The sequence below is a fragment of the Mollisia scopiformis genome (genome assembly GCF_001500285.1).
Source record: "Mollisia scopiformis unplaced genomic scaffold LY89scaffold_12, whole genome shotgun sequence".
NCBI lineage: Eukaryota > Fungi > Ascomycota > Leotiomycetes > Helotiales > Mollisiaceae > Mollisia > Mollisia scopiformis.
Window position 1 is genome coordinate 407,425 of NW_017263592.1, and position 25,876 is coordinate 433,300.

Below are 25,876 nucleotides of genomic sequence, written 5' to 3' on the forward strand. Positions count from 1 at the left end.
GTACCCGCAATCATGGCAGATATGTTGACGCAGCTGCAAGATGCAGTCGATCAGGTATACTTCTCTGGGCGATAGCCTGGACCCTGCTAACCTACGGTAGCTTGCACAGCAATTCGTTGCTTCGTTGCATTATGTCAACAAACATCACGACTATGCGCTGCTTGGACCGACAGATAGACTGGTGACTGCTAACAAAAATGGCGGTGTTGCGGCACCACAAGAAGATGAGAGTATGAAGTTTCTACCTATTCAAAAGTACAGACTGACATTACTATAGTCGATCCAAAATCCGAAGCCGCTTTCAAGGATGGACAGCGCGAATTAGCTCGAGACATCATTATCAAGGAACAGCAGATCGAATACCTCATCTCGCAGCTCCCCGGCTTAGAGAATAGTGAGAAGGACCAAGACGAAACGATACGGCGGCTAGAGGAAGAATTGAAGGTAGCCGAAGAAGAGCGCAAAGAGGCCGTGAAAGAGAGAGCGGCAGTTCTCGCGAAGCTGGAGACTGTCATCAGGAGTGTGAAGAGGCCTTAAGAACATAGAGAGAGATTGAGAAATGATGGGCATACATGGCGTCACGGAAAATACCCCTGGCTGGATTGCAAGGCATATGAAGTCCAGAGAAACTCTTGGTATCGTTTGACATTCCAGGAATTCTATTTCTAGATCTATGTGGTCTTCGCTGCCAATCCAACACTCCGGTAACCGCAATGGTAAGCTTTTCGTATTACGAGGTCTTGAAGAACTGGGGGAAGAGAGTTCTCAGCTCCTCCAAATGCCTGATTTGATGTTTGCATGCCTTTGCTGCTGGCAAAGGTTCTCCTTCTTCAACCAGATGTGCAGCTGTCCACCCTAGCTCCTCGGCCTTTCGACAGTTCTGAAAGGAATCATCTGTCCAAGTTAGTAACCCCCTTCAGAAAGGAGGGCGGAAAAGTCTTACCAACAAAGTAGCAGTCTTTGTATTCCTCTACACCTGCCTCCTTCATACCTTTGGCGTACATCTCGGGGTACGGCTTACATATCATCTTAGGTTGAGCATAGTCACAGAACGTCAGACCTTCGAACATGTCCTCCACGCCAAGCAATTTGACAACTCGTTTACCGTGGGTGACATAGGCATTAGTGAAAAGCCAAAGTTTGACTTTGCTCTTGTCTATATCTTCAAGTAGTTTTCGCAGCGTGGGGTCGGGAAAGAGAATAGTCTCGAGAGGTATTGCGTCGTCGACTTGGCGGTTGTATTCAAGGGGGTCTATTTTGTGATGTCGAACCAAGCCTTCAATAGCTAGACCATATGTCTTGTAGTACTCCTGATGAAGCTTGAAGGCATCTTCTTGAGTCAATTCCAAGTGCTTAACGAAATATTGATCGATGAGCTCCGTCATGTGGTCGTGAACCTTCTTACCTGCAATCGGTTAGCAATTAGGGGGTTATTGAACTGTCGAGAAGTATACTTTTTGAATAGAGCTACACAATATTATGGTTAGCCGCAGTTTTTTCGAGTGAATCTCAAACTTACGCAATTATCAATGTCGAAAAAGAACACCGGCCTCTTACTTTCCGTCATATTTGTGGAGTTTCTGGACCACTATGGAGTCTTTTCTAATCTATGAAAGCAAGAAAGAATGGTAAAGGAGGATCTATAAAATCTAGACGAGGACAAGGTTCGTATCATGGGGAATCATTTTGGTACTCAAGCACGCCAAAGAATGGGGATCCGCAGAATGGTGATGACTCAAAGTGGCAACTTAAGCGATGCGTAGTGCGGCGCTTGCCGTGAGATGAAATTAACAATGCCAGTCGCTGGACTCGACGTCCAACTTCTTCACACACATTCATTCTTTATCATTCACCAACTCTCGCACCAACATTCAGCGTCTGCTGTAAAGTACATTTGAGCATTGTTAGCTTTAGACATTGGCACAGCGTCCTGTTTGCTATTGCACAGTCACTAATTTGCAGTTGTACACACAAAATGGCCCAAGGGGCAGTCGCAATGGCTCCGACATCTAACGGGGTCTCTCTAACAGCAGAGGAGCTTCGTGAAATATTGGAGTACGATAAAATTGTGCAGTTTCGAGATGCTATTTTCGCAGGGACGCATCCTCGGATAAAAATACCTGCGCATCTAGCTGGCAAGCAGATTCACTCGACGCGCCAGATATCTTCCCCGAGTTCCTTCACACCCCGAACAAACCTGCCTGCGCAATTGGCACATTCGACGATGAGCACTCGCACCGAAGAGGCGTCGTCTTCCTTCAACAAATCTCCCAATTACCAACGTGCTAGAGGTGCTGCGACAATGTCTTCGAAGTCAGAGATTAATCCTGTCTTGTTGGAAAAATCTGATGATCTTATCAAGGCTGAGATACAACTACAAAGACAAAGATTAGAGCGTGGGTTGAGAGAGCAGATCGAAAAGCAGCGTCTTGAGGCAAAAGCTTTGCTTCAAACGTCTGAGTCTCTTCCTAACTTTGATCTTTCCGAAGTTTTGTCAAAAGCTCTTGAAATCGTACATCCATCCACTGCCACAGAAGCTGAACCTTCTGCGGCTGCCCGCTCTTCTGCTAGCGATTCTTTTGATGAGAACACTTTCTATTCAAGTCAGCATGATACACCTATTCCATCTTCATCCCCTCGGGAGCAGACAGACTCCGGTATTTTGCAATCACAGAGTGCGACGTTGGCTGATGAGCATACCAATGAACTTATATCTGCTCAAACCCAAGTCAAGAACCGAGAAGTGGTCATGACTGGTACTTCGCTATCCAATGATAACCACCTAGCAGCACCAGGTCGTCATTATGAGCCGCATTCACAGAATTTGGTAGACAGCGCAAGCCTTCATGATTCTCGCGTCGAAACCAGTAACTCTGATTCTAGCAGTTCCCGTGGAGCTGGTGCCTCAAGAGCAGCTCACGGAAAAGTCAGTCCCCCTCAAGATCGAACCCCCGATCATTATTCCCTCTATCTCGCACTCGTCGAAATACATGCTAATTTAGTAACGGAGCAGAATACGAATCCAGATCCCCTCCGACAAGCTTTCGACGATGTAGTCATGTCGCCCGTAATGCGAGCTCACAATCTATCTCCCCTTGCTCCACAACCTTCTCGAGTTTCTCCACTTGCTACCGCTAGAGGCCCTCCTGTTCTTCGAGAAGCTGCCGCGGTTGAAGAAGTACATGCTCCTCAAGTCACAGCCTTACGCACACAGATTACGGGTATATCCAGCACAGACAGTTCTCCGAAGGGCACGAAAGGACCAGAGAAGAAAAAGGACAAGAAGAAGAAAGGCAAACGCAAGGCTAAGGATAGTGCTGACGCTCCCGATTCTCCTTATATAAAACCAGAACCTCGATCGCCGTCACCCTATGGAGTGGTTCCACTGCCTCGTCCACAGAAAAGACAGCGTCAGGCAGGTCAATATGCTGCAGAACTGAATTACGACGAGCCTAGATACGAAGGGGAGACTGGGAGAGTTGCTGAGCCATATAAAGAAGTTCCACTTCGCCGAGAGTACGAACGAGTTGAGGAACACTACGAGCCGGAAGTTCGTCGCCCAGAGCCTGTCTATCGCCGTGTTGAGAGAGAAGACGATGGTTACAGGCGAGTTGAACCCCCTGAAGATGAGTATCGACGCATTGAGGGAACTCAGTATGCAAGACGCCCGCAGTCTCCTGTCTATGCTCTCCCGTATGCACCAGCAGAGATGCGACCAGTCAGAGCAGCTTCTCATGCTATTACCGAGCGAAGAGTCTATGAGGAGCCACGTTACTATCGTGAACCTCCTGTTAGAGCAAGCGTTCGCCCTGAAGCTGACCGCGAACGATCAAGATCTCCCGTCCTTCGAGAGAGAAGATCACCAATCATGCGTCCACCTCCGCAACCTCTGCGACTTGTTATCGATGAATATGGCCACAAGTTCTATGAACCAATCCCCACCAGTTCTGTACGGCAATCAGTCGCGCCTCCGATCAGATATCGTGAGCCAGAAGTGGTCTATGAAAGAGCCCCTACCCGAGCCGTCTCTGGTAGAACTCCTACTGAAGTCTACGAAGATGATGCTGTGGTCTACCGCAGACCATCCCCTTCAGTTGCAGCCCCACGACGTGTAGTTACCCAACCGGAATACGCAATGCCGCCGCAGCCAGAATATCGCGAGTATCGCCAGAGAGAGTACTCTGTCCGACCATCTACAATGGCACCTCCAGAAGGACGGATAATGGTACCTCCCGGAGAAGACTATGTGCCACTCAGAGGGCCAGCAACACGCCAGATGAGCCACTTTGAGGAAGCGCCTCGAGAATACATACGAAGAGCCGCAAGTGTACGACCAGAAGCTGTACGATACGAACTTCCTAGAGAATATGTTGGAAGGATGCAGAGTGTCCGCCCGACGGAGGTGCCTGCTAGGGAGTACGCTGGAAGTGTACGCCCTGAAGCTCGCAGAGAAGTTGTTCCTCAAGCACAGCGAGAATTCAGTGTCAGACCTGTTGATGCCATGCCTCGTAGAGAGCCGATGGTAGGTCCAGAGGGTGAGAGATACTACGAAGAGATTCCTAGTCGGAGACCAGCTGAGATCGCTTTCATTGAGAGACCAAGAGCTAGAGAAGCTTCTGTGCTCGTCTACACCGATGATGTGAGGAGGGAAGCTTACAGATAGGAGGAAATTCAAGAATGACACTCCCTTGTGACCACCTACCTTCTGGTGTCTCGTTTTGGTACAATTTGCACTTATCAGATTTTCAGATTTTCAGACAGTCAGACACAAAGCTGGGTATATGTGGATCCACACGTGCATCTTGAGATGTGACAGATCATGTGGTCGGCGTGTATGAAATTGTAGAATAGCACAGCGAGGATTTTAGTAATAAAAATTGTAATAATATCTGGCACTGATCATTAATTCTCCAACTCTAGGACTAACTTACCAAAAAAATGTCAGGTTAAACGTCACCCCATCCATTCCTACCAGTGACAGCCGAACCAAATAGGCAACTCGAATTTCTGGAGCCGAATTTAGGTCTGCCAAAGACTACTTGCGGCTGTAGCAGCACACTAAAATTGATGAGTTCTAACGATCCAAGCTTTCCATGAAGTCATCCATCTTGTCTGTCGAGCTCACAATTTTTTTCTCCTCCTTGATGACGATCCTGCCCTAGTTCAAACTCCGAGCCCTGGCGAGCACAGATCAGCAGGAGAACACGACTTCCGTCCCGGAAGCGGGAATCTGACAATTGGGAATCAGTGGATGTGGGATGTGTGTGGGTGCGAGTTCTGAGGCCTCTCTTGTTTCTCATTGACCGTGACATCTTACCGCATCAAGCAAGCACTGACTACCTACAATAGTAAAGTGGAGGAAGAGGAGGAGGGGTGGTTTAAAATAGTCTAGAGTAGGAAACCTGGAACTTTTATGTAGGAGCGTCAGCTATGCTGGGTTACGGTATTTAGGTTTTGCTGGCTCTGTATGGATTGGCGGCGTTCTAGATCTGGGAGTGGGCAGAAACACTCAACCAATCTTTCATACGGTGCGGCAAAACGGATGAAACTCTCACTCGCATGCCAGATAGACACGCAAGGCAAGCAAGGCGAGATTGTTCTCCCACCCTGATTGCGATTGCGAAGCGACGCACGCAAATAAACACGGCTGCAGTGCCGGGATCGATATGTATGGATGGATGGAGTGAGTGTGTGGATCTGAACGAACAGGAGATCTGAGTCTTCTCTGACTCTGGGATAGATAGTGGCATCTCTCCGTGTTTGCTTTGCTTGGACCACACTGCTAAGGATTGAGACTGGACCAAGCAATGGACAGACGATGACCGTGATGCTTCTTGGAAGGCAGATCCTGAAGGAGTAATTTCTGGGTCCGCCATCGTCGTCGTACAGTGCATTCGTAGTAGTGCTCACTCTGCACGCTTTCCTTTCGCTCCCGGAACAATCGGTTTGTGATGATGGTGATCCGGCCGGCGTGTGCCTAGATCAACGACGTGCTGGAGACGGACCCCAGCAAGTGGGAGCGAAGTGAGCCCACAGATGACTTCTTGATGCTTCGATAGAGTACGGTCATCCCGCAACATCAGGCCAAATTCACTTCTCCAAACCTCTTGATATTCCTTCCATTCGTTTCACCCGCCGCTGCGTGTCCTGCGTGTCCGTCCTGTACTGTCTGTCCGTCCTTCCTCGTCCGCTGCCCTTCCCAGTCCACGGGCAGCAGAACAAATCATTCCAATTGTTCCCTTTCCGGTTCCCTGCTCTGTTCCTCTGCAACACAATTGTGGATTACTCGCGCCAATCTCCTGCCTTGGAAGCCCCCTGTGTCGAATCGTGGCAGTGAACGGTCTCTGACCTTTGGTGGTCTGTCGCTTGCTCGTTCTCGCTCGAGGCAGCTGCAGCCAGCCCCCAGCTCTACTCTGCGCTACTATCTGCGCTGCTTACCTTATACACCCTCCCTAGCCCGTCAGCATACGATACGCTGTTGCTCCTCTACGGACTGCAGGCACGAGACGAGACTTCCTCCACAACAACGTCGCCTCAGCTTCTGACGACCGTTTTCCCACGATGAACAAATTAGCAGGTATGCGGCATTGGTCTGAGAGGATGGGCCCTGGATTTGGCATGTCCAGGCCAAATATGAACATGACGGCCATAACACCGCAACACAAGGCCGCCCACGGATCGTCCCCAATTCTCTCGCCCACCGCCGCCGAGACACCCATACACTACTCCTTCAATGTGCCCTTTGCTTCCGACCTCGCTGGACCCAACGTCGAGGACATCCTGTATGCGACGGAACGAGCTGTCGAGCGATGGACGCACTCTGCAGACGCGCCGGACGATGTCCCCATTCACGAGCTTCCCGTGCACCGAGAGAACGTTGCAAACTTGAGGAACATCTGCAGAGATCTCACCAACGGCGTTTTACCCATAGAAGCATATGTCACATCGTCCATACCGAAGAGAGTGAAAGGTCAGGTTACAAATGTCTGTCTTTCGGGAACCTCGGAACTCGTTCACAAGAGCAGGGAGACCATTCTGAATGAGACTCCACTGGCATTGGTAAGCATAGAGCTGTATTGCGTACTGATATTTCACATACTGACTTTCTGGGAAGCGATGTACTGTTGTTGATGTTGACGGCGAACTCGTCATCGACTCCGCTCAGACGGCACTAAAAGCGAATGTCGTATCACATCTCGACGATATTGCAAAATTCTGCGGAGTCGATATTTTCCTGTTAGGACCGAAATTCGCCTCCCTGGGAGAGACTCAGAATGGAAATGGAGATGCTGGACGAGATCAGAGATGGAGAATTGCTGTGTACGGAGATATGGAGAGTGCGGAGCATGCAAAGACCAGGGTCTTGATTTTCATTGACAAGCTGGTATGGGATCCTGCAGACATCGTATCACACATTGTTTCTAACGTAGTTGTAGCTTGGTCGTATTGTCGATGGAACCTTGCTCGAGCTTTCCCTCCATACGGTGGTTTGTGGCCGTTCTCGAAAGAACATCAAGCTCATCGAGTCCACAACCGGCACGGCCATCTATTTCCCACCACCATTCTCCCAAGTATATCGATACTGCCCTGTAGGTGCTGAACGACGAAATCCCGAGGAGATTTTCATCACTGGAGAGACTCCACAGAACATCGCCATGGCAAAGCAAAAGATTCACGAGCTGGTCACCCGAACTAGGATCTTCATGAAGGATGCCGTAGTTGCTGCCCCGAAGATTGACAGCATCTTGCTAGGAAGATTGGATAAGGTCCGCAAGATCATGGAAACAAACGGCACTTTTATCCAGTTTCCGGCACTGGCATCTCAACGCAATATGATCCGAATCCAGGGTGTCGAAGGTCTTCATGTCGAGCGGACTGTGCGGGATGTCATGTCACTGGTACGTTTCTCGAGTGAGTATTCATTGTTCCTTTCTAACGTGTGCATAGACCGGTCAATTCTACAGTGCTTCTTGGTGGATTCAGCAAGCAAACTCGACACGTCTACCATCTCCAAGTGAGATCCGAACCATGCTTTCGGACATCTGTGCCAACTCCGATGCCGATGTGCAATTTGACAAGCTTACTTTCAGTATCACTGGGTCCGACGACGCTGTCAAGATGGCATTAATGGTTATCTCTCACATCAAGTTTGTCACCAGCGCTCAATACCAGATCAGAGTCAAGATTGAGCTTGCCAATGAGCATAAGGAATTTGTCAGTGGCAAGAAAAATGGCAAGATTAACAAGATCATGGGCCAAAGCAGTGTTCAGATCATTTTCGACGGCTTCAACGAGTACAATTTCAACATCGACGTCTGCGGTGCAAACTACGAAGCTATGAAGTCTGGACTGATGCTTGTTGAGCAAGAAATGCCAGCCTCGATCTCGTTTCATGTCCCGGACCAGTATCACAAGCGTATCATTGGTATTGGAGGTCAACACATTCAACGCATCATGAAGAAGCACTCCGTCTTTGTCAAGTTCTCTAATGCTATGGACCGTGGTGGTGTGGGCCGAGAAGATGATGATATCAAGGTTGACAATGTTATCTGCCGAACTCCTGCACGCAATGCCCAGAATTTGGAACTTGTCAAGTCCGAGATCTTGGACATGGTTGATCGAGTCGACTCCGAATTCACAACCCAAATTGTCAACGTTGATCGATTGTACCATCGACAGCTCATTGCCCGTCTTGGCCAGCTCGAAGAATTGGAGAAGAAGTGGAACTGCAAGATCATATTTCCCAGCACCGAACAAGCCAGCGACGATGTTACCATTTCTGGTCCTGAATGGCAGGTTCCTCACTGCGTCGACGAGTTCTTGGGCATGGTTCCTGATGAGCATGAGCTTGTTCTGGCTTCTACTCCTGACCTGGTCAAGTTCCTCAACTCTAAGCAGTTCAAAAATGACCTGGTCTCCAAGCTCAAGGCACAATATGTGGTGGAGGTACAAGTCCGAGAGGATCCCAACGAAAAGACAGAAGAAGATGGACCTACCATCACTCTCCTTTGGAGCTTCACACGAAATAATGCTGGTGGGGTCAGAGATGCTATTGACTTCCTGACCTCCAATCTTGCTTCTGCCGGCATTGAGACCACGACTGTGAAAGGAGCCATTCCACGACCAAAGTCGGATTCTTTCGAGGAGTCTCTTCAATTCTTTGACTCGAAGCTTCTTCAACATGCTCCAGCTCCTGTCTCAACAGATTCTCCCACCAAGTCCTCTTTCGGTGACGATGTTGCTCGCGAGCGCAGCACCATCTTTGACAAACTTCGTAAGCCTGGTAGCATGTCTTCTATTTCTTCCTTCTTGGATCGCCGCAAGAATAGCTCTCAATCACCAGCTGGTTCGTTCTTCAAGAATGGTTCTAGCAATGTATCGAAGTCATCCCTGATCTCGATCGAGTCCACCCGGAGCTTTAATGCTGACCGCAACCCATGGAACGACAGTGGTGTGAACTTGCCGGACGACGACTCCACTCCATGGCCTACAACCCGCCATTTTGGGAATGGCAGCGGTAGCAGTAACGATCATAAGCCTTCTCAACTCCAGCATCCAGGAGATGCAACGCCGAGACATTCAATGCGAGCATCGACCGACAGTGGTCGTCCCTCCACTTCTCATTCAACCAACTCAGGATACCCAGGCCCTATTGGCCCTCCGCGTTCTTAAAATGGTCTTTTTTCCATACCCAATTTCCTAGAGTGTGCCGTACATTGGCTGGATATATACCCTGGCGCGCAATACCCAAATACCAAATCGTGATTTATGTGTTGAGTTATCTGTTTTTTCAGGCTCCTTTCGATTCCCCTTCCTGTTTCTTTGCGAGTTTCAGTTTCGCGATGTTTTTCGGGAAGAAAAGCACTGATGCGGCGTCGGACATCTTAAAGATACACAAACAATAGAAGAAAGCGTGCGTCATGGGATGAGGAAATACCAATTTGCTTTGAATTTTCGCGGATGCGGGCGTGGGACATCTTTTTCCTTTTGCACTCTCCTCTTTTCCGGTGTTGAATGTACGAAGGAGGCGGGTTGATGGGGATGGATGGACTTTCGTTGATGATGGATATGGCGTGGAGGAAGGATCTGCATGGGATGGATGAAGGAGTGTTATGATACCCATGCAACACTGCTGAGAGAATACAAAAGTTTCCTTGAGAAAAGAGTGTCTGCTGGTTTCACATATTGCTGTGTTGATGATCTTCAAACTTCTGCCCAACTTTTCAAAGTAGGCAAGTGAACTCAAAAGAAGACTAGCGAGACAACTTATTCGTGCCTACCTTAGCTGAAGACAACTATCACTCTCGACCGCGAAGTCGCGTAGCAAGCTGCAGCTGGTTTATATCCCTTTCGGAAGCTCAATCTGTCGACCCACAAAAGACTACAAATCACATTCTCATGATTGGCGACTAGGATCGGTGCTGACGGGATTTTCGGAATTGGAGCGCGGAGCTGAACACCGCACTGAAAATATCGACATCTCCTCATCCCCCACAGCTCACTCAACTCCTTCTCTCCTATTACAAGAATTTTCTTTCAATTCCGACCGTTGTACAAAACATTATTTTGTGTTTCCCGGCTCTACCGTTCTCAGCCAAGCAAACATGTCCTCCACTCCTGGGCTTCCCCGGAGGCGAAACGGCAAGCAGCAAGGTACGTACGCGAACTCCTTCCTTCCATTGATTGTTCAAACGGGATACTCGAAAGGAAAAGCTAAACCCGCAACAAAGCGTGCGAACCGTGCCGGAAAGCCAAGGTGTCGTGCGATCACACGCTTCCGATCTGTGTGAGGTGCCAAAGAAGGAAGTTGAGTAGCAAGTGTGTGTACTTGGCGGCTCCGATGACTCGGCCTGTCCCTGATGGCAGGAAGGAGGTCGTGAACTTGCCGCCTACGCCGTCGAGTTTGAGTCCTGGGGGCGCGGCAACCGTTGCGGCGGCTGGGAGTGAGAGTAAGGTGGTTAGGCCTACGCCGGAGAGTGGGCCTTTTGTTGCGAGTGGTGGTAAGTGTTCTGGGTATTTGGCAATTGGGTTGTGTGAATAAAGTTGGCTAACTCCGATAGGTTTCTTTGGTAAATATATTCTTTTTTCTTGTGTTGTTTTTCTGTTGGAGAGTACTATGCCGGTACTCAATTCCTTTTTGTGAAAAGCTTTAATGTCCTAGAGCGGCTAGGATATTTTGAGAACTGGAAAATGTATTCCGGAGAGAGCACTTATCTTCTTTACATGGGTTCAGTCTTCGTGGTGTTACAAGTCCACCCACCATTTACCCATCACGGACTTCGGCATACAATATGCAAATCCAAGACTTACTCTGTCCAGGACCGACCAATTTCTCCGCCGTGTTCATGGAAAACCGTGAAAACCTAGGGAACGACGATCTCCAAATCTCAGTCGACTCCGAACCCTACGTGCCCTCTTACGAGAGCTTGCAATCCCAGACTTTCCTAATGCTCGCTGGCAAAGAACAACGAGGTTCTCCACGAGTGGCACTAGGTACGAAAGTCCTGCACGCGTTACCGGATCAACATACGTGCAAGTTCTTGCTTGAATGGTATTTCGAGAAATGTCATGAGTGTTCGCTGCCTCAGAAGAGCGTTTTGTCGATAGCTAATTCGGTCTGGACGACGTTTGGGAAGTATCTCAAGGAGCCGAGGCTCACTGAGGATTTGGAACATATTTCTACGATCATCTGTAAGAATGCTGAGAAGAGCCTGGAGGAGTTTGATGATTATGAGAAGTGGTTGGAGGCGTGTAGTGGGATGAATATCAGGTGGGAGTCTTTGGGTGGCGTCTTTGGGGCTATTACTTCAGCTATTCTGTCCCTGCCGGAACGGGATGCGTTCTTTACGACGCAGAGAGGGGATAGGAGGAATAGGAGGAACTTCTCTGTGGAGATGAAAGATTGCGTGCAGGCTTGCATTACGTTGAGTAATTACATGGATTTGATTAACTGTATGATGGTAAATCTGCTAGTTAAGAATCTTATTCTTCAGACGGTCATTAGCGGCGATGCTAGTAAGTCTATCTATCAGGGGTATGGTCGATGCTGACAATATTCAGGTTTGGTTGTTTGGCGTCAACTTGGAGATCTCATTGCTTCAACAACTGCCTTGGGTCTGCATCGACAAGTAGACAATGGAAGGCCAGTTACTTATCTATCTGAGATCAAGAAGCGCATTTTCACTGTCATCTTCAACATCGATAAAGGATCAGCACTACTTTTGGGCCGCCCACCAGCTCTCAGCTATCGATATTGTCGTATGAAAATCCCACTAGACTTGAGTGAAGAAGTCCTTATGGAGGGAGGCGACGCCATTCAACGAGCCGTCGAACAGTTGGATGAGAAGGGATGGAATAGGGAAGGTCTGATTCATCCTTCAACGTCGACTAGAGCTTATGGACAGCTGTCTCCCATCCTGAACGAAGTACTTGAGCTCTCTCTTGGAGATCCGGAGAATTGTACTGGAGATCAAATCAAGTCTGCAATCTCATCTCGTATCCTGTTTCACTACACAACTAATATTCTCCATAGACATCTCATGACCAAACTCCTAAACGTCTACGATAACTTCCCACCGTACCTTCATTTCCGACTCTCCGAACTTGGCTCTCCCGACGTGCCGGATGGCATATTCTGGCGCCGTCTCTGCCTCCGACTCATCTTACTTGAGCACCGTCTTCTCCTCGAACGTCTAGCCCATAAACAAGGCGCCCTCGACGGCCAAAGCATGATTGACTGCGCCCGAGAAATGCTCGAACTTACCGTCCTCCTCTGGGTCCAACGCGATCGCTTTGTCGAGCATCACCACGACTACGACTGGATGCTCATGTGCTGGGGCGTTCCCAGCTCTGGAGTCCTTTGCGTCGAGCTACTAAAACAAACCAAGAATCCGACAGGAAACACGCTCCGTGTCCCCAGATCCGAGATCGTGCAGAATCTCTCCCTCTTGATCGGGTTCCTGGAATGGGTTAAGCCAGCAGCAGGCAACTACCAACTGTGTGGACGCATGCGGATCATCATCAAGCGGATCCTGGACCAGATCTTGAACCCTTCACCTCCGTCTTCCATGCCGGCCGCGACTCAGGAGTCGGCTGATACGCCGGGCTTCGATGCCAGTGGCGTGGGAACGGGTGTCTTGGGGTACGATCCGAATCTGTTCGAACCGGGGACGTTCGATGATGCGACGGATAATTTCGATTGGTTGAATAATGTCGATTGGTCGAGAGGGCCGTGGTTTGATCTTGGACAGGACTTTTCGGCTGCTAGGTGGAGTTAAGGGAATTTTTTCTGAGGGCCGGAATACGAACACCAGTGAGAATCGGAATATCGATCTTTCACCGACGAGCAAGTACGGAATTATCAAATCATTTCCCAAGAGCGAAACACCGATATCTCCAAAGCCACCTCACAACTCACACCCATACCATGCTAGAAGCGAGACGACAGACATTCTCTGCCGAACCTTCCGACACCCAACGACTTTTCACCCTATAGAATTTTGATTATTACAGAGTCGAGATACAACCAACCATTGAAATCAGCAAAAAAGAAAGCCTCGCTCGCTCGGATATTTCAAGGGAAAAAAGAGGAAGCGACAAATCGGTGAACCGGCATCAAGCAACAGCCGACTTTTTGTAGGCGTGCAACAGACACGGCGGGCCGGCAGATGAATGCCGATGATCATTAATACATATTGGGAAGGGAAGGGAAGGAAAAGATTGATGGATGGTCGGAGATGTATATTTAATTGTAAGAAAGATAATATTGCTGCAGGATAAATACATGGAGAGGAGAAAGGTTATGATGGAGGAGCATTCTCAACATCGTTGTCCTGGCTTGACTTTCTGCTTTTTATTCTATGGAGAAATCGTCTTAATCATTCTATTTGCAGGACAAGTATATTTGCAAGCTTGAACGTCCCCGCTCCTTCTACTGATTTCTAAAGTGTATACAATATGTCGCACCGACAAAGTCCTAGCCGAATGTGTTCTCTGATATCTCACCATTCTTCTCCATACCGAGCGATTTTTAAAAAGACTCTATCGAACTTACTTAGAACTGGAATGTTGCACATCGAATTAAAGTTACTCTTGGGTAGCTCCCCCGCACAATTTTGATTACTTTGAATTATATCTCCACCCAGCTAGACTGAGTTCAAATTTTGTTACATGTCGAATCTACGTTATAACACGTTGTCAAAGGCTAGCACACCTGGCTCACTGGTACTAAACCCATGTCGAAATCTGGATTGTAGCTCCTAAGTCCTCTCCACCTAGCTAAACTAAGTTCAATCACTTGTTGCATATCGGATATTCTGCGTTACAACACGTTGTCTCTTTGAGCAGCGCTAATTAATCTCATTTTAGTTATTTGTTGCATATCGAACATTTTCTACTCCGATACTACGGTCTTAGTCCAGCACTGAATAACCCCATGATATATTTTAGATAGTAGCTTCCAGCGAGCTACACTTGTCTAAACTCAATTCAACTATTTGTTGCATATCGAAAATATTCCGACGCTGCGTCTATAGACTAACACTAGATAACCTCCTGACAGCCTTTAGAACATAGTTTCCACAAAACCAACCCACAAAACTAACTCAAAACAACCATTTGTTGCACATCGAAAACTTTATTGACATGAAGCTATTCCTCTCCGAATGGGTTAGTTGAAGTGGATTCTCAACTTTCTTTCGGTACGCTACCGTCAAGTGCCGAACAGTGCCGAAATGAATGATGGTCTGGATCGTTCTTTTTCGAAGGGGAGAATGATGACTGGTACTAAGTCGGCTTCGAGATCTGGCAAAGTGAACAGAATGCTATCTTGGCTCGGGATACGACGTGCAACATACCAGTTTGAGAATACGCGGGTGAGTGGAATGACGTTGAAAATGACGAGTATCTATTGAACACATCTATCTATCTATCCAAAATTCCAGACTACAAATCAATTACCCCGATTTTTTCGATTAGCATACAGGACCCCCTTCGGCATAGCACCCCGAGCTGTCTTCGAACTAAAGATCAGTGCGTAGACCGCTGCTGCGTCCGTATAGTCCCCTAATACACGTTCCCAATGCTCGATTTTCATGGCGAATAAGGTTGGTCCGAAGCCTTTCAATCTCTCGACGACCTCGTGGGCTTTCTCGGGTGTGTAGTTGAGATTCCAGATGCAGACGGCGGTGAGCCATTCTCGGCATTCGGTTTGGGTCCAGAGCCATTGGGGTTGTTTTGAGGCGAGTTTTTGGTATGGGGTTTTTTTCTGGAGGAATTTAGGGAGGAAAGTCGTTGAGGATTTAGAGGGTTTGCTGGTCGATGGGGCTTTGCAAACTTCGGTGTAAGCGGGAGGGACTTGAGGTTGTGAAGGTTTCGTCATCGTGTTGGCGTTAGTATAAATTTTAACAATGTGAATTGTAGGTCCTTTTCTCCAGAGTCAAGCTGAATGTCCGAGTAGATTATTCGGAAAATGATTGTATAACATGATAGGCAACTATTTATATTGCACCGTCTCTCGAGGCGTTGGATATGATGATACCAACTTTGGTTCAGTGACTAGAATATACACTAGTAATTGCAAAAAAATCCAAATCTGGGACCTAGAGAATGTCGTCTTCTTAGCGGCTTAGCCGTCCTGGAACCAGGCGTCAAGGATCTGTCAAAAAGACAGAGTATATATGTACAAGTTCAGAAAAGCAGTAGCTTCAGCACTAGAAACTTGAAAACCACAGGAAACGTAGTTGGATGACTGCAAACGCTGTGAGGGGCGACAGAATAGATGGCTAAGCGATAAGGAAATGCTTGAAGATGCTCAATCAAGCGTATAGCCCTTCAAACGTACGGATAGAAAAAAGAGAAGCTGGTAGTAAATGCCTTGGCACTTGATGAAGAGACGGCTAATTACGTGGATAGAATGAATCAAGCACCCACGCCTTGTCTAGTCCGTGATCGTATTTTGATTGAGATGCATCTATATATGCGTCTATGCCGACTCCGCTTGTTGTACACCAAATACCAGAATTGGTACAATTACACTGAGGTTCCACCTACTTTTTCTCTCTGGGCTTAGAAGTAGCTGCATCCATGTCTTTCTTCTCTTCTTTCAATTCCTTCGCGGCTTGAATTGCCTTCTCTACTTGCCATACGGCACGATCAAGCTCAATATCTAGCTCGGGAATCTTTAGAGCCTCTGCGATGCGAGTTCCATCAGATTTGTGAAGGACCATTTCCTCAATTGGATCTTCAGTGTCTTCTGGAGATTTTTCCGGAGTCATTTTTGAAGTATCGTCGAATCGTAGCTTCCCTGAAGCGTATAGTTCGTCGAGGATTGGGGAAGGTTTTGGTTTGACAAGCTTATTATCGAGAAGGAATTCGATGTGCTTGGAGCCTGAAAGTGCTCTCCAATGAGACCATGCTCGAAACACAAGGTAGAAAAATGGAAGATTGGGTATCCTAAAAAAACGTTAAATAACACTCTTGTCAAGTGTATAGGAGAGCTTACACGGGTATAAGAGCAACAGGAGCAGTGATTGGCATGCCTATAAAGCAATATATCATCCTCGACCTGTGCAGCTTTTGCCTCTCCGTGCCTAGCTTCCTCAAGATTTCTGGGACTGTATTCTCCGGCATCAAGCTCGATGGGAATGACACTTCCACCAATTCCTTTCCTGACAGCTCCTCCTTCTTCCGTCGCGCTGAAAGAGGTGGTATTGACTTCAGGCCCCATTCCTCGTAGGGTATCCTCTTCAGGGCCGCGTTGCCATAATCAACGACTTTCCTCTGCCAACCTGACTCCTTTTTCTCCCAGCCTGCCCATAAAGCTGCAGCTCTGTTTGTGGCCTTGTCGAGTAGTCCTTGTTGCTCGGCGGTTGTGACATTCAGGCGTTGGCAATAGATGAGCGTTCGCCGTGTCGAGATTGGGAGAAGGAAGAGGCGCATTGTCAATTGAAGTGACTACCGATCACGGTCGTCGAGAGAGAATTTCTAAGTCATTCCCAGGTGATGAAGGCACAAGATTCGCAGGTGCATGAGAACGTGTTGCTTATTTTTGGATGAAGCTCGGCCACCAAAGAATTGCTCGAAACGCGGTAGCCATACGATGACGGCATGTGGCTGGTGTTCTTGGCCTGGCTAATCCCTGTCAACTCTAAATTCGCGGACGATCGATTGCTCGAGGCCCAACACACATCACAGGACGACGTCCGACTTTTCCTTGAGTCGACAACAATTATTTGGGAGCATACTGTTTGATCCCCGGGTTTACGACGCGATTAATGTCTTGCTGCAACGAGTCGGGCAAGGGGATTCTGCTGCACTCAGCAGCCGCCTGCTGACATCAAACCTTCGTCTTTTCAAGGCCCTACTGACTTCCCACCACACAAGGATCTACCATGGCGGGTTCCGACGATTCCACACTGAATAATTCTCCTCATGCAGCCCAGTTAGATGCTCACCACATCCTGCAATATGGCCCTTCCGAGGCCCAGAGAAACCCTTCCACCTCATCAGCCTCGTCAAGTCAAGCTGCCATGCGAAAGAAACGGGAGAGTGCTACCAGGCCACAAGCATACTCGTCCTCGTCGCGGAACACACAAACGTCATCTAGTACCAAGGCGGAGAATAAGGCAGCACAGAGAGATGTCAGAACTCTTCCGCGTGAGTAGAAGAGCATATTTTCCAAAGAGCTCTTGTTGACAACCACATAGCTTGGATAGATTCGTACGAAGAAGGCGACGAGATTCTCACCGCTAAGCCTACAGACAGGCTGCTGACTGCACCGTCTCAAGCCCATTCAGCACAGCATCATTATGACCCCAAGGCGCCAGAACGGAGGAGATCTCGAGACGGCTATATCGATCCATACGAGGAGATACCAAAGAAGCCTGCAGAGACTGGGTTCTTCGGTGGTCACAAGGAACCTGTCAAAGGCAGAAAATGGGATCATGCTAGAGACGGTGACCCTGTCATCATGCAGTCTGGAGTTCTACCGAATTCTTCATCCTGGAGAACCTATATCAAGTCCTCTATGTATGGACCCCGATTAGACGAGGATGGAGAACGAGTCGACGAAGAATTCTTACAGCAACAAACTCCTGGGTATCAGAAGCCATGGCGAGGCGATATCGATGGTGGTGATGATCCAGAGAAGCTGCTACCAGGTTTGATTCATAGCAAGAAGCAGCGCAGAACCTTCGTCAAGCGGCTTCAACATAATCTTCTCATGCATCCATTAGTACCACTGGTATTTCGAGTTACAGTCCTCACAACTTCGGCCATTGCTTTGGGAATCGCAGGCTCTGTTCATCACCTATCTGACAGATACACTTATTCTCAAAATGCTTCTACAACAATGGCCATCGTGGTCGATGTCGTTGCCATTCCTTACATTCTTTACGTCACCTGGGATGAATACACGGGGAAGCCTTTGGGTTTACGGTCTCCTAAAGCCAAGATCCGGCTCGTTCTTTTGGATCTTTTCTTTATTATTTTCGAATCAGCTAATCTGGCATTGGCCTTTGGAGCTCTGACGGATGCAAATGGTAGCTGTCGGTCTACAGTATCAAGCCCTTTCAATGCTCTCATTTGTGATAGGGTGAAGGCGCTTTGTGGTATATTAATGGTAGCATTAATAGCGTGGAGTTTGACTTTTTCAGTCAGCATATTCCGGTACGTATCAGACTCTTATTTCATCCAATGTGCATGCTAATCATATTTCAAGGCTGGTTGAAAGAGTTGGTGGCAGGGAAGAGAGTGACTGAAAAAACTTCACGTGTGCAAATTATATCCGAGCTCTCATGTAATACACGGATTTGTGGAAAGGGGCAAGCAAACAAGAATATAGCATGGCGTTCTGGCTTTGGCACTTGTACATGCTAAGATGGTTTGTACATACGATGAATACCTAAGACATAATGAAATAATGTCTTCTCTCAACCTCATCTCTCTTTCAACTGTCACTCTGTAACACAGGGCCTTCATCCCCATACAATGGATCTTTTTCAAACCAACCAAGCTCACCAATACCCTTCACTTTACTCTCTTCTCCCTTCTTACCATAGCACATATCCCATTGCTTTCCCTTCGGATAACTACCCACCATCTCAAAACCACTGTTGAAATCATCCAGCAAACGATGCCCTACTCCTGCGGGTACGATGATTACATCCCCTTTCTCTACAACAGGCTCGAATCTTCCTGGATTATCTTCGCCTCCGAAACCTGTCGACGGTTAGCCAGGTAAGATGAGAAGAAAGAGAGGGTAATGTACAGAGTTTAGCACGGCCGGAAGATATGCACAGCACTTCGTGGGTGGTGGAATGGAAGTGCGTGGTGCTGTACATTGTGTAGCGCCATTGGGGAGTTACTACGTTGATGGCGTTGAGGTGGGCTTCGATCGTTGAGGCTGTGGCGGAAGTGGGGAGGCAGGAGTGGTAGATTAGGAGGGGTTGCTTTTGGATGGAAGTGTTTGGGATGAGGCCATGTGCTGGGATTTGATGCCGGGAGATCTTGAGGGTAGAGAGTGAGGTGAGGTTTAGGCGGACCATTTTGTGAGGAGGGTTGTTTGCGTGCTTGAAGGAGAGAGATATTTTGGAACTTTGACTTTGGTGGGAGAGTGCTTTGGGATCGATTTACCCAGTATCAAGCAAGTGTGTAGCGTAGAAGATTAAAGTTAAGCAACATCTTAGATTCGTCAGTTACTGTAATATTGACGTCATGCTTTCTCACCTTGCTCGCTCGTTCGTTACTGGACATCAGCGAAAAGCCAAGGTGCATTTTTTTTGAACTTAAAGAAAAGTATGACAACTTCCCACTCTTCTCGCTCACTACTAAGCATCAGCGAAAAGCCAATGGGCTCTCGTTCGAGCTTCAAGACAAGCTTGACAACTTCTCAATTTTCGCTCACTACTGAATATGAGCGAAGAGCCAATGGGCCTCCGTCCGAGCATAGAAAAACCTTAACAACAATTGTCTGTCTTTTCCGAGTGGTTAAATCTGTAGTGTGTATGTTGTAGTAGGAAATCAAATATGTCGGGTTCGTTGACGCTTTGTGGAAGAACGCCGGGAGGACCCGGCGACGGGTGCCACAATACCGTGTAATGTGTCTCCTGATTCTTTGTTTGTGGAGATGTAGAGGGGGAGGGAACATTATTATATAGATCCTAGCACGTGATTCGAGATAGATCAAAAAGTGAATTGACTTTGAGATTGAGGAGCGTGTTACGATGGAGGCGAGTGAATTGCTTGAAAAATGTATAAGTGAACTTAACACAAAGTAACGAAGTCTCTTGGCTAGAGGTATGTCGGCGAGTTTTGCCACATAATTAGCCACTTGCTTGTCGAATCATGGAGGAAACATTTGGAGTATTATATTGGAATACAAAATCAACAAGAATCGACTAAAGTTTTCAAGCTTTTCTAAAGAAAGAAGACATATTTCAAAGACTGTTCTTAACAGCATATTGCTGCCCATTCAAAGTAGACTAGATTGCAATAGTTGAAGGACATCCGCAACTACCGTATTAATTGTTTTCTAAGATATATCTTTATAGGCAAATAGAGGTAGGAAACCCGTTGGTGGACCATATCTTATTCGAAAGTTAATACGCTATACTCGATCTATATTTTCGAGAGTTTAGTGTCGCACAAAATTAGAGCAAGAGCAAAAAGTCAAGTGAAAAAAGTTTAAAGTAGGGGAAGCTAGCATATCTTATATGAAGTTTTCACTTAGGAAAGGTCTAGGGGACCATGTCTTATAAAGCCTAGTCCCTTATTCCAGATTGTTACTTTAGAAAACAATTAATACGGTATTTTGATTGCATGGAAGTGAGACTATGCAAAAGGCTACTTGCCATTCACGGCAGGAGCTAAATATTCTGATGACAAGTCTTTGATAAGCGTGAATGTGTTGACGGCATTTTGAATGATCAGCCCGCAACAGAGTATGCTATTCGAATAAAGAAAGGGGGAATCTTGAAATAGAAGACAAAAGGTTCGGAGTTGTGACACTAGACAAGTAAGTAAAGCTCCGAAATGTCGCCTGAGGCACTAGTAGGCATCCTTGCATGACTGCTGCCGCCTTGAAGGCTACCTTGCTGACCTGAATCACGCAAATTCGATCCATATCTACCCCAATACTCAACCTCATTTCTTCTGTTTCTGGCAAGACACGTCTTGCACACATTTCCACCCCGCTCGTTCTTTCCTGACTGGTGATCGAACAGGCGGAATCGTATCAAAACGTTTCCCCGCCTTGTGCAACACTTCATTGCTCGCGACTTGTCTACCTGCAGGCACGGTTCCTTGGGGAGGAGCAGCCTTGACGGTGCGCGGCTGTGATTCACCTTTTCCAGAATCTACATTTGGCCTGGCCTTGCTTAGTGGGCGCATCTGCCTTTCCATATCCTTCGCCGAACCGAAACCGAGATCTGAATCCAACTTTGAATTCTATCCCACCCCGCCACCAGCACAACCGCCTTGGTGGTTTTCCAAGTATTCAAGGACCTCTCACAATCCTTAATACTATCTGAACACATACATCAAGATGTCGCAAACACGTACGACCACGGCCACCTCGATGCCCCCTGTGCCTAATCGAGAGGACCTCGATGCAACGTGAGCGCCTCTCCACAGCCCAAAGGCGCGCATACTGACCGATCTACAGATGGAAGTATCTCGAGGCTGGCGTTTCGAAGATTATGAGTAATCTCCAGGAAGGCATGGACATGCCCACATACATGGGAGTCTACACGTAAGTTCTTCGATCTGTTGACATTGTGGCATGTACTGATATGTATCTTCCAGAGCCGTCCACAACTTCTGCACGTCACAAAAAGCCGTTAGCAACCACAGCGGGGTCATCGGAGGCGCGCATCGAGGAGGTATGTGTCATATATCGTTGCGCTTCTTGACAAGGCTGACAGTTTGTAGCACACCTTCTTGGAGAAGATCTCTATCAGAACCTTATCACCTACCTGAACAGTTACCTCAGGGAACTCGTTGCTGTTTCGCGGACACATGCAGATGAGGCTCTCCTTACTTTCTACATTCGCGAATGGGACCGATACACTATCGCTGCGAAGTACATCAACCATCTTTTCAGATATCTGAATCGACATTGGGTCAAGCGCGAGATGGACGAGGGAAAGAAGAATATCTACGATGTCTATACACTTCACCTGGTACAATGGCGCATGACTCTGTTCAGCGAGGTCCACGAGAAGGTTATGGATGCCGTCTTGAAGATGGTTGAGAAGCAACGTCACGGCGAGACGATTGAGCACAGCCAAATCAAGAGCATTGTTGACTCATTCGTATCACTGGGTCTCGACGAGGCTGATCCTACCAAGTCAACACTCGATGTCTACAGATTCAACTTTGAGAGACCATTCTTAGAAGCTACCAAGGCATTCTATCAAGCCGAGTCGAAGCAATTCGTGGCCGAAAATAGCATTGTAGAGTACATGAAGAAGGCTGAGATCCGATTGGACGAGGAGGAAGAACGTGTGAACATGTATCTCCACCAGGATATCACTGTACCACTCAAGAAGACCTGCAATACCGCTCTCATTGCTGATCACTCCGGTATTCTTCGAGATGAATTCCAGGTTCTCCTCGACAACGACCGTTACGATGATATGCAACGCATGTATAACCTTCTTTCCAGAATTCCGGATGGTTTGGACCCTCTCCGTGCGAAATTTGAGGCCCACGTCCGCAAGGCTGGTCTTGCCGCGGTTGCTAAGGTTGCAGTTGACGCAGACAAGCTGGAGCCTAAGGTTTATGTTGATGCCCTTCTCGAGATTCACACACAATACCAAGGATTGGTCAAGCAGGCTTTCAAGGATGAACCTGAGTTCACTCGATCTCTCGATAACGCATGCAGAGAGTTTGTTAACCGAAACCAAGTTTGCAAGTCTGGATCGAATAAGTCTCCTGAGCTTCTCGCCAAGTACACCGATGCTCTGCTCAAGAAGAGCGCCACTGGAGCTGAGGAGAACGACCTTGAGAACACTCTTACGCAAATCATGACCGTCTTCAAGTATATTGAGGATAAGGACGTGTTCCAGAAGTTCTACTCTCGAATGTTGGCTCGTAGATTGGTGCATACCAGCTCGTCGTCCGATGATGCAGAGACAAGCATGATTAGCAAGCTCAAGGAGGCATGCGGTTATGAGTACACCAACAAGCTTCAGCGCATGTTCCAGGATATGCAAATCTCCAAGGATTTGAATACCGGCTTCAAAGACTTCGAGAGTGGTCTGATGGAGCCAGGAGATGATAAGCCCGTCGATGCTACCTACTCGATTCTTGGTACTGGTTTCTGGCCATTGAACCCTCCCAACACCGACTTTACCCCACCTGCTGAGATTGCGAAGGCCTATGAGCGCTTCCAGTCCTTCTATAACCAAAAGCATAGTGGCAGAAAGCTTACTTGGTTGTGGCAGCTATGCAAGGGTGAGGTGAAGGTCAATTATCCCAAGGGCATGAAGACCCCATACACTTTCCAAGTCTCAACGTATCAAATGGCCATCTTGTTACTCTTCAACGAGAGTGATAAGAACAGCTATGATGATATCGTCAAGGCTACCCAACTTCAGGCTGATGTTCTCGACCCTGCCCTTGGTATCTTCCTCAAGGCCAAGGTTCTCAATATGAGCCCCGATGGAGACAAGCCCGGTCCAGGCAAGATGTTCTCCTTGAACTACGACTTCAAGAGCAAGAAGATTCGTGTCAATTTGAACATCGCTGTCAAGTCGGAACAGAAGCAGGAGGTTGATGACACACACAAGACCATCGAGGAGGACCGAAAGCTGCTTATGCAGGTCAGTACACACGATCTATTTAATTTGATATACATGCTAACTTACCTAGTCCGCTATTGTGCGTATCATGAAGGCCCGCAAGAAGATGAAGCACACCCAGCTTGTCAGCGAGTGCATCAACCAAATCCGTTCTCGATTCGTACCCAAGATCCCTGACATCAAGAAGTGTATCGACATCTTGTTAGAGAAGGAGTACTTGGAGCGTTTGGATGATGACGAGTTGGGTTATCTTGCTTGAACATGTTTCCTTTCCATTTTCTGCTGTCGCGGGTTGTGCAATAGACTTGGGCGCGGGGAAAGAAATAATGGCAACATTCACACACACGACTATATGGTGGCCTCTCTCTTGTCTGGACTGGGTCACCAACGACGAGAAGAATCCTGGGTCTTGATTGCATATGGGAGGGGGTTGCTATATTGAGCGCATGCAACGATTTTCTTTCATCTTTGTCCATGCCGGGCCCGGCTCGGATCGAGGCCAGGGTCACGGAACGGCACGATTGGGGAGACTCTCATGACTCACGGCATAAATAAGCATTGCTCTGGGGTAGGAGGAGTTGACTTTGATACCGTGGATACCTTTGCAGTCACCAAAAGACAGAGACTGTAAAAAATATTGCAATTCAGAAAGCCTTGAAAATAATTACCTTGTACTACTCCACATGAATGTGAATGTGACTCGAACTTTTCTTTGTTCATCTATCTATATATACTTTCAGATGTCTAAACCCAGGAAGTAGTGCACAAATACATGTCTGTCGTTCGTGTATCAAGTTCGTGAAACGCAGACCATGCGACTCGCACGTTTTTCCTCCCCCTCAAACAATCCTTGTTCTTGTTCTTGTTCCTGTTCCTGTTCCGAACTCTAGAATCTGAGACAGATGGACATGGTATGTATGTAGCGTTCTTCCTGAATAGTTCGAGTGCGAGTTGCCGTATCGGGTAGCTGCTTGCTTTGTTTTCGCGGGCCGATGCTGCTTTGGTTTTTTTTTTTTTTTGCTTTTTGATGACCGGTAAGTGGGAATTGAGGCGTTTGCGCCACGGTGGCGTTTTTGGGTTTACGGTGCTGGGGGATGGGAGTGAGATCAGTGGATTGGGGATAGGAAGGGGATTGTGGTATTTTGCGAGGTGGACTGATTTTGTAATGTTACGAGAACGAGTGGTTTTCGATGAGGCTTTGGAGAAAGTTTATTGTGTTCTTTGTAGCGAGTTGTGCTCAGATGAGAGCACGAGGGCGCAGGGATCGGGAGGAAAGGGGAGATATGTAAGATGTACCTTGTTACCTTCCTGAAGCTATGTTTTGCAGGACGCACGCCGAGTACGGGAGTACGGTAGAGGAAGTACAGTACAGTACGCCTCGTCTCTTGACACTTGTTTGGGGCTGATGAACGAGCCATGCCAAGGCCCCTAAAGGAGAGTTCACCTTCCTCGTTTGGGTTGGGATTGGGTCTTAACGAGCTGCAGTGAGTGGTGTTTCTGCATGTCAAACGAGCAGGCATGTGTTGATGATTATTACCTTCAGCGAGATTTGATTGTTTGGACCCGTTGGAGTGGTAAGGAGACTCAGTGGTGAGAGTCGTTGGATTTTGAGGCGAGGGCTGAAAGATGGAGATTAGGGACAGGGGAGCGGAAGTGATGGATAGAGAGATGGACGGATGGATTCGACATAGCAGGAGGTGGAAGTGAACCCATGTAGATGATGGCCGGCACCGAGAGATCTTCCAATGGGACCCGAAGCAGGGGACACTCACACGTGTCTTGGTGATTGCTCGCGGATCATCTCTTCAGTCGTTTTCGACATCTGATGCAGGATCTGTGGAAGAACTGAGGTTTTGCTTTTTCTCTCTCGAGGGCGGTCCTGGGCTGATGGAGGCTGGATGCTGGTGAGGCCAGTCGCACGTGGAGACAAGTGATGGCATTTGGTGTTCGGATTTTGGGCTTGGGGGCAGAATCTGATCTATGGGATATGATGACGATACGACTCAGCCAATCCCAGCCCGAGTTTCTCATGTCTCTGAGGCTTGATACGGACAGACATTGCTGGGAATCATGCC

General features: G+C 47.8%; 10 protein-coding genes across 10 annotated transcripts; 6 read left to right on the forward strand and 4 right to left on the reverse strand.

Annotated features, from left to right (window-relative positions):
- Positions 1 to 12: 12 nt before the first annotated feature.
- LY89DRAFT_669275 (CSE2-domain-containing protein) lies at positions 13 to 537 on the forward strand (the record flags this gene model as incomplete). Its single annotated transcript, XM_018213083.1, has 3 exons — positions 13 to 54; positions 101 to 230; positions 278 to 537. The coding sequence occupies 3 exons, from the start codon at positions 13 to 15 to the stop codon at positions 535 to 537; spliced, it is 432 nt and encodes a 143-aa protein (XP_018071181.1).
- Positions 538 to 622: 85 nt separating this feature from the next.
- LY89DRAFT_645792 (pyrimidine 5-nucleotidase) lies at positions 623 to 1,702 on the reverse strand. The gene is made up of 4 exons (XM_018211895.1): positions 1,520 to 1,702; positions 1,455 to 1,467; positions 944 to 1,405; positions 623 to 894 (listed from the first exon to the last, which is right to left on the reverse strand). Exons 1-4 carry the CDS (start codon positions 1,565 to 1,567, stop codon positions 731 to 733), a joined length of 687 nt encoding a protein of 228 aa, XP_018071182.1. The 5' UTR covers positions 1,568 to 1,702; the 3' UTR covers positions 623 to 730.
- A 124-nt stretch (positions 1,703 to 1,826) lies between these two features.
- Positions 1,827 to 5,034, forward strand: LY89DRAFT_65684 (uncharacterized protein). The gene is made up of 2 exons (XM_018212407.1): positions 1,827 to 2,926; positions 3,014 to 5,034. Exons 1-2 carry the CDS (start codon positions 1,976 to 1,978, stop codon positions 4,661 to 4,663), a joined length of 2,601 nt encoding a protein of 866 aa, XP_018071183.1. The 5' UTR covers positions 1,827 to 1,975; the 3' UTR covers positions 4,664 to 5,034.
- A 1,527-nt stretch (positions 5,035 to 6,561) lies between these two features.
- Positions 6,562 to 9,672, forward strand: LY89DRAFT_585110 (uncharacterized protein; the record flags this gene model as incomplete). The annotated part of the gene is made up of 4 exons (XM_018209307.1): positions 6,562 to 7,059; positions 7,115 to 7,384; positions 7,437 to 7,898; positions 7,948 to 9,672. 4 exons carry the CDS (start codon positions 6,562 to 6,564, stop codon positions 9,670 to 9,672), a joined length of 2,955 nt encoding a protein of 984 aa, XP_018071184.1.
- Positions 9,673 to 10,317: 645 nt separating this feature from the next.
- On the forward strand, positions 10,318 to 13,502 carry LY89DRAFT_65492 (uncharacterized protein). The gene is made up of 6 exons (XM_018212321.1): positions 10,318 to 10,653; positions 10,731 to 11,000; positions 11,061 to 11,069; positions 11,320 to 12,015; positions 12,061 to 12,478; positions 12,533 to 13,502. The coding sequence occupies exons 1-6, from the start codon at positions 10,605 to 10,607 to the stop codon at positions 13,275 to 13,277; spliced, it is 2,187 nt and encodes a 728-aa protein (XP_018071185.1). The 5' UTR covers positions 10,318 to 10,604; the 3' UTR covers positions 13,278 to 13,502.
- Positions 13,503 to 14,710: 1,208 nt separating this feature from the next.
- Positions 14,711 to 15,379, reverse strand: LY89DRAFT_669280 (uncharacterized protein; the record flags this gene model as incomplete). Its single annotated transcript, XM_018213084.1, has 3 exons — positions 14,711 to 14,802; positions 14,856 to 14,905; positions 14,982 to 15,379. The coding sequence occupies 3 exons, from the start codon at positions 15,377 to 15,379 to the stop codon at positions 14,711 to 14,713; spliced, it is 540 nt and encodes a 179-aa protein (XP_018071186.1).
- Positions 15,380 to 15,750: 371 nt separating this feature from the next.
- On the reverse strand, positions 15,751 to 17,197 carry LY89DRAFT_782092 (uncharacterized protein). The gene is made up of 2 exons (XM_018222546.1): positions 16,502 to 17,197; positions 15,751 to 16,452 (listed from the first exon to the last, which is right to left on the reverse strand). Exons 1-2 carry the CDS (start codon positions 16,936 to 16,938, stop codon positions 16,047 to 16,049), a joined length of 843 nt encoding a protein of 280 aa, XP_018071187.1. The 5' UTR covers positions 16,939 to 17,197; the 3' UTR covers positions 15,751 to 16,046.
- On the forward strand, positions 17,182 to 18,910 carry LY89DRAFT_718576 (uncharacterized protein). The gene is made up of 3 exons (XM_018218424.1): positions 17,182 to 17,655; positions 17,706 to 18,666; positions 18,719 to 18,910. The coding sequence occupies exons 1-3, from the start codon at positions 17,391 to 17,393 to the stop codon at positions 18,756 to 18,758; spliced, it is 1,266 nt and encodes a 421-aa protein (XP_018071188.1). The 5' UTR covers positions 17,182 to 17,390; the 3' UTR covers positions 18,759 to 18,910.
- LY89DRAFT_65883 (uncharacterized protein) lies at positions 18,827 to 19,738 on the reverse strand. Its single transcript, XM_018212494.1, has 3 exons — positions 19,726 to 19,738; positions 19,268 to 19,680; positions 18,827 to 19,218 (listed from the first exon to the last, which is right to left on the reverse strand). The coding sequence occupies exons 2-3, from the start codon at positions 19,542 to 19,544 to the stop codon at positions 18,947 to 18,949; spliced, it is 549 nt and encodes a 182-aa protein (XP_018071189.1). The 5' UTR covers positions 19,545 to 19,680; positions 19,726 to 19,738; the 3' UTR covers positions 18,827 to 18,946.
- Positions 19,739 to 21,118: 1,380 nt separating this feature from the next.
- On the forward strand, positions 21,119 to 24,465 carry LY89DRAFT_684868 (putative Cullin-1). The gene is made up of 5 exons (XM_018214975.1): positions 21,119 to 21,612; positions 21,662 to 21,748; positions 21,802 to 21,878; positions 21,928 to 23,822; positions 23,872 to 24,465. Exons 1-5 carry the CDS (start codon positions 21,542 to 21,544, stop codon positions 24,058 to 24,060), a joined length of 2,319 nt encoding a protein of 772 aa, XP_018071190.1. The 5' UTR covers positions 21,119 to 21,541; the 3' UTR covers positions 24,061 to 24,465.
- The last annotated feature ends 1,411 nt before the right edge of the window (positions 24,466 to 25,876 follow it).